Source organism: Primulina eburnea, chromosome 2 (assembly GCF_022965805.1).
Source record: "Primulina eburnea isolate SZY01 chromosome 2, ASM2296580v1, whole genome shotgun sequence".
NCBI lineage: Eukaryota > Viridiplantae > Streptophyta > Magnoliopsida > Lamiales > Gesneriaceae > Primulina > Primulina eburnea.
Genome location: NC_133102.1, coordinates 3,519,234 through 3,531,131, shown reverse-complemented (window position 1 = coordinate 3,531,131; position 11,898 = coordinate 3,519,234). Strand labels below are relative to the sequence as shown.

The window sequence follows — 11,898 nt, the reverse complement described above, 5'->3', positions numbered from 1 at the left end:
CCATAAAGAGGTTAGATCTGGCAAAATTGATATGACACGTATTTGAATAATTTTGCGTAATGATAGATGTTTTTTTTAGGGGAAAAAAGGTGCGATCGTTGATAATCAGAACTTGAAATCTTATAAATCAATAGATAAACAGAATTTGTAAATTGAGTTTTACTTGGGTAGAGTCGAGTCCGGATGCTCGAAGCGCCCCAGCAAAGGCGATCGTTGAATCCGGTGATTCCACCATATTTATCTTCTCCAAAAATAGAATTAAGGAATTCCATTTATTTGGTTGGTTGGTATACTTCAGAAACCATAAGCCACTTGTCCAAACGTTGTTAGGTACGGGTTATTGATCTTTATCCATTCACACATGTGGAGTTTATTATAAAAATATCATACATTTTAAATGAAAAATAAACGTACATCGGTGGATATTATCTCATTCGATATTATCAAACAACTGTACAACAGTTATTCGATATTTAGCGGACTTTTAGTTTAATATTAATATTATTATTATTATTATTATTATTATCTAATTGTAATTTTTTTTAATATCTATATTATATGATTAAGCGTGAGATTTTTAGAGTAATTATCTCAAAATATTTAATTTTATAATTAATTTTCTTATCTTACTAAAAATCCTACTCAAGTCATTCTATATTTACATAGAAAAAAATCTAAACAAAACTTCTATTTTAAATTAACAAATCTTCTAAAATGAAAATAATTTCGTGCTAATTTTTTGATCAAATTAATAATAATAATAATAAATAAAACACATGTGTATCTTCTGTTAGTAATATATTATTCTTCTTCTAAAAATAAAACTGGAAAAAAGTTCAAATAATGCTATAGATTAATTAATTAATAAATATTACTTCAAAAATAATAATAATAAAAAATTATTTTCCTCGTTATGGCTCTGGTTTCAACAGATCCGAGTTTGCCAACAGATAAACACTTTTTTACAGTGCTTTCGAGGGTTTGCGATCAATCTACGTGCTCCCCGATCTGAGTCTCAATCGAATTCCAGGGTTTGTGCGCAGATTCGTAGGTATTGCACATTTGGGGCCCGTGACCCGTCACCGATTTCAAATCTACGGGGATTCGTGGGTTATTTAACTCGGAGAAACGAAAAACGGAATCCGTCATTTTTAGTTATTAAGGTTATTTTTGATGTTTCAAAGCGCTTTCGTAGATTTTAGGATTTGTAAGTTGAGGTTCTGATAAAGATATGGATGCTGTCAATGCCGATATTGCGAGCCTCGATGCTGAACTCTTGCAGCTTCCCGAGTTGTCTTCTTTGGCTATAAAGGCTAACAATTACGTCGTTGAGAATCTGTTTGATCAGTGGCTGTCCCTTCCTGAAACCAATTCTTTGGTATTGTTCTCTTGAGCTTCTTGGACATTTCGTTTTTTTGTGATAATTCATGATCGGCGTACAATAATTTGTTGCTCTACTGGAAATTTCTTTTCTTTTTTGTTTTATGCAACTCATTTTTGTTATTTGGTAGGTTAAGTTTGGGTAATACACTTTCACCTCTGTGCACGAAAATGTTGTCGTTACGGTTTCATTGAGATAATTGTCATTTGTTCTTAAACGAGGAAATATAAGGAAAAGCATGAGAAAAGTGTTCTTTTCTGAACTTTGTGCTTCATCTTTCAGTTTTTTAAATCAGGAGCAAGATTTGCTGCTTGTGTGAAATCTGGTTCGACTAGAACCAATATGAAACAGTGATATTGATGACCACACAATTTCGTGTCATTTGAGTTCAAGTCAAGACTGAGCCCTCTTGAACCCGATGAAGTTTTCAAATTTTGACATGGGTTGGCCAGTTTTTACCCTTATTTGGGAAAAAAATGGGGCCTTAGCTGAAAAGAATAGGATTAAAGTTTCCAGCATTCAAATCCTTTCTTTGGAATCAGTGTTTCTTTGTGCTCTCTTGCAGTCAGTATAAGTTTTTGTAGTCCTAGGCAAAAGGCAGGGATGTAAAAGTCCTATCCAAGTGAAGCCAGTACCAGATTGTCCCATGCTCTTTAGTTTTAATCACAAAGAACTTAAGAGCTCAAACTCTTTGGTCGAGTTTATAGGTGTACCTTTTTTATTTGTTAGATTAGAATATTAGATTAGACATGGAGCTATTGATATTTGGCGTAAGATGTTGCTTAAATATCCTAACGGGGTTTTTACATATCTGCATATATATTCCAGTTTCTATATTTATCGTAATATAAGTTTATTCACCTTCTTTTTCAAATAAAGTTTCTAGTTATTTGCAAAAATTAATTACTAGTGACCTAATATCCGGATCATCATTCAATACACCACTGGATCATGATACTGAACGAACAGCCGATTGTCTGTTGCAATGCCTTTTTGATTATTTTTTGGGTCTCTTTGTAGCAGAAATAGAAATTTTTATTATTCTCAAAGATCCAACTATGAATTGCAGGTAAAGTCTTTGCTGAATAACGCCAAGGGAGGTGGTTCATTTAATGTATCTGGTGCGTCATCCACCACAAATGTTGGAGCAAATAATGCATTGCCTTCTATGTTTCCTGGTGGGAGTACACCTCCACTTTCACCTAGAAGCTCATCGGGTTCACCTCGAATCATGAAACATAGGCCTGGGCCATCTGCATTCGGCTCTCCCCTGAAATTAGTGAATGAGCCTGTAAAAGAGCTTATACCTCAGGTGAAATTGTTTGAGCTTGAAATGTTCGTGGAAAGGGTTGAAATTTTATTTACCTCACTCCGTTTGTTGACAAGTTCCCATTTGTATTGTACAAAATTTGCAGTTTTACTTTCTAAATGGCCGCCCACCGCCAAATGAGTTGAAAGAGCGATGCTTGTTTAGAGTGAATCAGTTTTTCTATGGTCACATGGATGGACTCCAAATGAATGGTATGCTTCATGAAATATATGCATTTTATGTTCTTAGAAATTCAAGTTTTAGTTGTGATTATGGTTATTTATAACAATTTGGAATTTTTGATTTGACCATGTTGAATGAAAACATGTCATCTATTAGCCCCTGATATGTTTATGTACTTATAATGTTACGTATTTTCAGATTTTAAACTGGTGACAAAGGAGATTTGCAAGCTCCCATCATTCTTCTCTACTGTTCTCTTCAAAAAGATAGATAATGATCGCACTGGAATAGTGACCAGGTAATTTGGTGTTGCCATGGTTGTGATTGCGTTTTCTATTGATCTTTCCATTTTTTAACATTTCCTAATGCTTTCCATTCATGTGTGAATAGATGAAAAGCTATTGACTTAACCTTATTAATGTAATTCACCAATTGTTATATGATGTTATGGTGTCCAGTATTCCAACATTGATCTCAGTGTTATCACTTGGATGGGCTTACTGAGCGTTCATCAATATGTATTATCGTTTTATTCTATAGTGAGCATATGAAGCATCATGAAGCCTTTGATGTTTCATCCTTTTCACTCTCCTTGTGTGCATCCAGTGAAAGATTCGTCATGTGAAGTTTAATATGCAGTTTACTGATGCTAGGTGCCACAACAATCTGCCTGCCTTGGGGAGATCTTGCTTCCCCATGTTATTCAATCAGAGCCTTTAATTTAAGTTATGCAAAACATCTCTACTCGAGCTCTTGGTTTAGCTGTTTCTGGAGTGACTACTTTTTATTAATTGCATTTTTCAACACGTTAGTGAACCAAAGTAACTCAAGTGCAAATGGATAGCTTGGTAATAATTACACAGACCTAGATTAATCCTGACAGTCAATTTCTAATTCGACTGACCTTGTTATTTTTAGGGTAGCACCCTCATTTTTTTTAGTAAGTTTCTGTTAGCAAGCGGCTAGCGTTTACACCTTGACTCATGTACTTAACCAATCTTGTTGGGATGATGTACATGCTTACTCCATCTAACTTGCGAGCAGGGACGCCTTTGTTGATTATTGGATCAATGGAAACATGTTGATAAATGAAACTGCAACACAAATATTCACGATTTTGAAGCAGCCTGATCTGAAGTATTTAACTCAGGTTATGCCATGTCTGATAGTGATTTTCTCTTAACATAACTTCACAAGATGAATGTTGAGATTGTTACTTAATTTCGTGCATTGCATTGTCTGGGAATACCATACTGTAGGATGATTTCAAACCTTTGCTTCGCGAACTTTTGGCAACACATCCAGGGTTGGAGTTCTTGCAGAGTACCCCTGAATTTCAGGAAAGATATGGTACTTTCTCAATGACGTATCCCAAACTCTTGCTTGTTTGATTTATTTTGACTTATGTTGGATCTGAATATGGTTTATTTTGATTGTCTTTTTATGCTACTTTTATTGCTTCAGTGTTAGTCATACCGTATCTAATTGCAACTACCATTTTCACCGCCATGCTTTTACAGGTGCTTGTAAAATGTCTTTCAGATTATTGCCTACCTGGATATGGTTCTATTACTTAATAGATGGTTTTCTTGCAACGTGTTTGAGATTGGTTTTGAAAGCACTGGTTCATCTATGTTTCTTGTCAGTTAGTGTCCAGACTGATGTATTCACACTTCAACTCGTCGATCCAGACTGATGTTCATGTTCATAAAGCTCTATTTCTTGCACCTGAGCTTAATATTTTGTTTTCCTGTTTGTAAATTTGAATTTCAGGAATGCACAGGTGTGGAAATATTACTAAAAAATTAGTTTAGATTCTAAGACTAGTATTATAAGAATAGCCAAACGTTAATTTGTGTTCTTATCTTCTTACATTAACTTGTTCAATATCTTGCAAAGGGATAAAAGTTGTGCTTTGTGAATTTACTTTTACCAGTTGAACCGTAGATTATCTCACTAGTGGAACCAGCTTGAAAAAGATTAATATATTTCCATGGACATCATTACTGTAAAAAATTGGAATGCAAGAGGATTTATCATGGAATTTTAATGAAGGCGGTTGTAGATGCTTTATTCTTTAGTATATAACGAAATGTACAGTACTACCATAGCATGATTTTCTTCAGTGCCCCTTTACTCTCTTTGACACAATTTTCTCTTATATCACTCCTATGTCGAAATTATATTCTTCTCATCATGTATCAATACCTGTTTTGAAAGAGTTACAGAATACGATTTTCAGCTGGTAGCTATTGATAAATATTATCTTGAAAGAAGTAACGCTAGACCAGAAACTTAAACAGATTGTATGTGTTGAGTTTGGAAAATTGGAGTGTCCTACATATGTGAGGCTGACATTCCATGTATAGTGTCATTTCGTTTAGTTTTCCATCCCATCTTCATAACATATAACATTGAGAATCCCACTCAGTATTCACAGTTTCATTGCTGTATCATCTATGAATATGCCTTGAGTTTTCCAGATTGTCCTACATAAATGTGGGGCCGACATTCCATGTAGAGGTAATTTCGTTTTGTTTTCGTCCCACTCTTTACAACATATAAGATAAGATAAGATTGATAAACTCACTTAGTATTCACAATTTTCATTGCAGTATCATGATTTACTTGAAGGCTTGAACCGTGACCATGGAGTAACTTAATCCCAAATGATTAACTAACTAGCTGATCCTAGGTTTGAAGTGTTATGTCTTAATGTGCCTAAAATAAATTATTTTACACTTTTTCTGTTTTTTTGCCCAAGAGATTTGATGAAGAGATGTTTCATGGTAGCAATATGCTGTTGATTTTCTTTAGTCTCGAGGTTCTGTTTTATGAATTTGTCAGAGCACCACCTCTGTATCTTAGGGTATATGTATAATTTTTTGTTTGATCTTTAGACAGTCAATGATATTGTTTCCTGATTCTGATTCCCTTGACTTACTGATTTCCAGTTGAACTCTTTTACGCAATTACTTGTTAAAGATATCACATTCTTTGGTTGAATTGACAGTTCATTTCATTGCTATGTCCAGCCGAAACAGTGATATACAGAATATTTTACTACGTGAATAGATTGGGTAATGGCCATCTTACCCTCAGGGAGCTTAGGCGTTCAAACTTAGTTGCTGCAATGCAACATGCTGATGAGGAAGAGGATATCAACAAAGTCTTGCGGTAAGCAAAGTAGTTGCTTATTGTAAAATTTATTTACTTTTTATTTCATGTTTCTTGTTCTGCATGATAGTCAGATGTACATTATTGGACTAGGGAAACCATAGAACTAATCCATATCTTGTAGGTTTCCCACCTGCTGTTTTTTCATTTCTTGCTGTAATTGAGTTGCCAAAAAATGATTCTGGGAAATATTACTGATTTACTCCCTCTTTCTCCATTGAGTGCTGGCATTTTCTTTTGAAAATGTCCGTACATTATCCGATACGAGGGCAGGAGCGTGGGAATGGGGAGCTGATAATTCGAACAGAGGGACTGGAGTGAGGCTTTACTTATCTATATGTGAGGAGCTCTGAGTTAAATTTCCAAAAGTATTCTTACTTAGCAGCAGTATATGGCTTACTAACTCACATTTTACATTAAATATAATCTAAAATATTATTTTCTCTAACTTTATCATGTCAATTTAAATGTCACATTCTCAAATTGGTATATAGGAAGTACTACGTATTATTAATTTAAGAGTATGCATACCACTAGAAATGTTGTAAATGGCGGGTGGCGGGGCGGGCGGGGGAACACCTACCGCATCGGCTGGGCAGTGTCTAGGCGGCTGAATTTTTTAAGTAATTTTTTTTTACAGATAATCATACATAATAATGCAATATAATCATAAATAGTCATATTTTTTTTTATGTAAGATGTGTAATTAAATAATGTTTAATATAAAGAAGCTTCATATAATATAATATTATCTAGATAATGTGCAAATAAATACATAAACCCTCATCGGATGCTTTAGGACATGCTTCAGCTTGTTTTACGATACCTGCAATATGATGTTTTATCCTATAAACTTCTCCTTTTACAAGCCTCTTACACAACTTGCATGTGATCAAATCCCTTTTCTCTTTAATACAACACCCCATATTCCCAAACAATATCATTATTCATTAGACTTTGGCTTAAATTCCAACTCCGATTGTTTATCATTTTCCGTTATTAATCTTCAACAATAAATAATAATAAGAAAAAAACAAATTGGATTTTTGAAATCACAAAATCTGAAATATTATAAAAAAATATGTTAAATAATAAATATACAATGCATAACCTAAAGCTTCTTGCTATTGGCGGCGGCGATGGACAATTTATGTGGTGGGTTTAGTGGTTGATAGTGAGGAGTGAGAACCAAAAGTTAAAAAAAGAAAGAAAGTGGAGTGTGATATAAATAACTAGAATTTTGAGTTTTAAAATTAGTTGACTTTGAATAAGTTTTGAAAATTTTATGTTGACTGTCTCACTTGGTCTGTCTGCTCGCCGCCTCCACTATCTCGACCGCCTGGCCGCTGCCGTATAGCTTGAACCACCTAAAACAGCCGCCTCATGCGTGGACGGCGGCCGTCATTTAGAACCCTGATCACTGGAGGCTTTATTTTGCATATTTCTTGTATTTATCCTATGACAAATTCTGGTACCTGCTTTTTCCCCATGGTTTGTCTTTTCCCTTCCTCATTTCCTATTTTGCTTCAGGTACTTCTCCTATGAGCATTTTTATGTTATATATTGCAAGTTCTGGGAGCTGGACACGGACCATGATTTCCTGATTGACAAAGAGAATCTCATTAGATATGGTAACCATGCACTCACCTACAGGATTGTTGATAGAATATTTTCTCAGGTTCGTGTTCTTTGAGTGTCTTATTCTATACCAGCCACACTGTCTGATTAATTGAAGGAAAAATTTCTTGTACCAGGACACTTCTCTAATCTTTCTAAATATTATATATTTGGAATTTTTCTTAGGTACCCAGAAAGTTCACGAGCAAGATTGAAGGAAAGATGGGATATGAAGATTTTGTTTACTTCATATTGTCAGAGGAGGATAAATCATCTGAGCCTAGTCTCGAGTATTGGTATGTGCGGTTTAAGTGTTTAACTAATAAACTCAAACAAGGGGTAGACTTTGGTATCTGATCCTTATAGCCTTATAGGTTGGGTTTATTCCTTCTGTAGTTTGACAGAATTTCTATGTTGTAGAAAGCAATGAAGTTTTCAATTTGATACTTGGAGTGCATGGTGTGGGAGCTAAAATTTTTACCCGAGCTTTATGCTTATTATTTTTTTGCTTTCCCATCCCTAAGTGGAGGAAAAGGGTGGGTAGCCAGGAAATTGTGAGGCTGATTTTTTTCTGAACCCTACATGGATTGAGAAGCACCGACTTCCATAAGTTTACCTTTGTGATAGATCACCTAATGGGAGAATATAGTTTTCACGGAGAAAGCATTTGAGTATTGGTCCAATTGAGTATCTTATAATCTTTTATAGGAGCTGAAAGAATGTGAACGACTCTATTAATTTCATGTTGGACTTAGGTCTAATGACCATGAGCTATCTCGATCTTGGGCTCTCTAGGGGGTCTTGTCCCATATTGGGTTCCCACTGAGGCTTTTTCCTTCACGGGCTTTTCACATGTGTCATTACTCACAGGACTCTCCACACCAGGTTGGTGGAGTGATACCTCCCCAAGTCTCAAACCCATGACCTCTTGGCATAAGTACATAGTTCAAAGAGACTTGATACCAGTTGGGCTACTACCAAGTCTCTTTGAACTATGTACTTATGCCAGGAGGTCATGGGTTTGAGACTTGGGGAGGTATCACTCCACCAACCTGGTGTGGAGAGTCCTGTGAGTAATGACACATGTGAAAAGCCCGTGAGGACCAAGTCTCTTTGAACTATGTACTTATGCCAGGAGGTCATGGGTTTGAGACTTGGGGAGGTATCACTCCACCAACCTGGTGTGGAGAGTCCTACGAGTAATGACACATGTGGAAAGCCCGCGAGGGAAAAGACCCCAGTGGGAACCCAAGCTGGGAAAAGGCCCCCGAGGGAGCTTTAGATCGGGATAGCCCATGGTCGTTACAATAAAAGGTGTTTTTTTTTGTAATGACCATGGGCTATCCCGATCTTGGGCTCCCTCGGGGCCTTGTCCCATCTTGGGTTCCCACTGAGGTCTTTTCCTCTCACGGGCTTTCCCATGCGCCATTATTAATAGGACCCTCCACACCAGGATGGTGGAGTGGTACTTCCTTAATTCTCGAACCCATGAACTCCTGGCGTATGTACTTTATGCCAGGAGGTCATGAGTTCGAGATTTGGGGAGGTACCACTCCATCACCCTGGTGTGGAGAGTCCTACGAGTAATGACGCATGGGAAAGCTCGCGTGGGAAAATGCCCCAGTGGGAACCTAAGATGGGACAAGGTCCCGAGGGAGCCCAAGATCGTTACATTAGGTATCTGACATTATTTTATTTTTCTAAAATGTAATTGCTTATGTTTAATGCAGCCAAGAGAGTTATATTATGCTCCTTTGCCACACATTTCCTTACATTTATCTCTTTTCATAATTATTTTGGTTGATATTCCCTAGCTCTGAAAGAAATCTTCTGAAGATTGATTGTTTCTGTTAAACCCATACCTGCCAGTATTTTAACAATCCTTTATCAGGTTCAAGTGCATAGATTTAGATGGAAATGGAGCTATTACAAGAAATGAAATGCAATTTTTTTACGAAGAACAGCTGCACAGAATGGAATGCATGGCCCAAGAGCCTGTGCTATTTGAGGATATTTTATGTCAGATAGTTGACATGATTAATCCAGAGGTGAATTTTCCTTGGAATTCTTTTTTTTATACATCTCTTTTGCATGTACTTCGTGTTTATAAAAACAGTTTTGAGCACTAGGACCCCAATTTTCCCTTTTTCTAGATGACTTTTTTTCTGTTATGCACTGGTACAGTGTGCTCCTACCTAGGGATGGCAATGGGTCGGGCGCACTAGGACCAGGACCCGACCTGCTAAAATTTTAATGATATCGGGCTGTTGATTTCTACCATTATGACATTTTCATGATATTAAATTACTTCGATGCAGGATGAGGGCTATTTTACGTTAAATGACTTAAAAGGAGCCAAACTCTCGGGCAGTGTTTTTAATATCCTTTTTAACCTCAATAAGTTCATGGCGTTTGAGACTCGAGATCCTTTTCTAATACGGCAGGTACAACTAAGGCTAATTTTTCTTAGTTGATGTTTAGTAAAAGGCAAAGTTGGATATGCTTAGTAGGATTGAGCACCTAAGTCTTTTTTTTCCTCCTTCATTCGATGAACAGGAGCGTGAGAATCCAAATTTGACTGAGTGGGACCGCTTTGCACACAGAGAATATATTAGGCTCTCGATGGAGGAAGATGCAGAAGATGCCTCGAACGGAAGTGCAGACATTTGGGACGATTCACTTGAGGCTCCATTTTGAGTCTGTTTGGTGAGATCTCCACTGGTGTTAGATATATTTTTCCGTTTCAGAAGTTATCTACTGATCAATTATTTATGCTTTATACCATATTTCCCCCACCCTAGCAATCTCTGATTGCAAAATCAGAATTGGGAATCAAGATGCAACACATATAGGATATATACTACTACTAGATTATTTATGCCCTACCAAGAATGGCAGCTTTATGCCCTTTACTCTGATATCCTATTTCCTATTATCACATTTGGCCTATCTCTGACTCTAATGACAGTATGACCCGTTGCAATGCTCAATTTGAGACAATTTGATGTTATGTTGCGACTCTTTTGACCAGTAGAATTGGGAAGTGAAATTTCTTGGGAAATAGCAGAGTTGATAAATGGGGCCGAAGGATTTTGCTCTGTTTTTCTCCTTATCAAAGCATGTCTGATGTTTGGGTCAAATCTTATTTTCCTTGACATGGGACATAACTTTGGAGAAGGATTTAACCATGGCTACATGCAACATTTTGACCATTAGAGATTGTATATCTGGCTCGCCTGTCGTCTTTAATTCATTGATGAGCTGTTGGATGTATGTGGCTCCAAATTTAGTTTGTGATGCTAAATAAGAAATTTATCGACCATGTTCTACTTTTATAGCTCTTTCACCCTGCTGATAAATTTCTCCATTGATGTGATCAGGGGTCTCTTGAATTTTATATTTGTGAGACAATCCATCAAACAGCTATCTGCTTTCCGCTTAGTCATACCAATGGTACGTTTGAAGACTGTCTGGGAAAATTTGAGCTTGGCCTGCTCATCAAGCTAAGATTTGATATCTCCATGCTTGGACGTCTTGGAAAGGCTCGGTCGGATCTCTTTAATTGTTGATTGGCAACCAACAGTCAACGGATTCTTGAATCACAGATTTGTCCATTTTCCTTTACGTAGAGGTAGGATTATATGACTTAAATTATTTCTTTAGAGCCAATTCTTAGCTCTTTTCCTGTTACTTTTCTTCATGGTGGTATGCTTTATTTTTCGTTGTGGATTTTCTCGGTTGTGGTCTTTTAAATATTTGAATTATTCGAGTTGTAGCATTTGTTAATGGTACTGGGTTCTTGATTTTATTTTCAAAGTCAGATGTAAAGATGTATTAAATAGAACCAGTTTCTTGATAGTTTGGGGGTACTGACATTTATATTACCTTTGTATTTCATTCCATAACCCTGATTTGATTTTATTTACCCTTTTTTTTAATCGAAACTTTTTTTTGAGAGCAAATGTGTGACTTGACAAGGCAAAAACTTATGTGAGACGGTCTCACGGGTCTTATTTGTGAGACATATCTCTTATTTAGATCATCCATGAAAAAATATTACTTTTTATGCTAAGAGTATTACTTTTTATTGTGAATATCCGTAGGGTTGATTTGTCTCATAGATTAAGATCCGTGAGACGGTCTCACATGAGACCCACTCACTTGACAATTAGGCACCAAATTGTTTATTAGTTTATTTAGATTTGAGTTGTAAAGGATGTGGTATGTGATC

General features: G+C 36.3%; 1 protein-coding gene across 1 annotated transcript; it reads left to right on the top strand.

Moving 5' to 3' along the window:
* Nucleotides 1-908: 908 nt before the first annotated feature.
* On the top strand, nt 909-11,588 carry LOC140820518 (probable serine/threonine protein phosphatase 2A regulatory subunit B''delta). Its single transcript, XM_073180804.1, has 13 exons — nt 909-1,378; nt 2,451-2,693; nt 2,797-2,902; nt 3,072-3,171; nt 3,918-4,023; nt 4,133-4,223; nt 5,909-6,050; nt 7,581-7,728; nt 7,854-7,963; nt 9,559-9,715; nt 9,986-10,111; nt 10,224-10,373; nt 11,048-11,588. The coding sequence occupies exons 1-12, from the start codon at nt 1,232-1,234 to the stop codon at nt 10,362-10,364; spliced, it is 1,617 nt and encodes a 538-aa protein (XP_073036905.1). The 5' UTR covers nt 909-1,231; the 3' UTR covers nt 10,365-10,373; nt 11,048-11,588.
* Nucleotides 11,589-11,898: the final 310 nt, after the last annotated feature.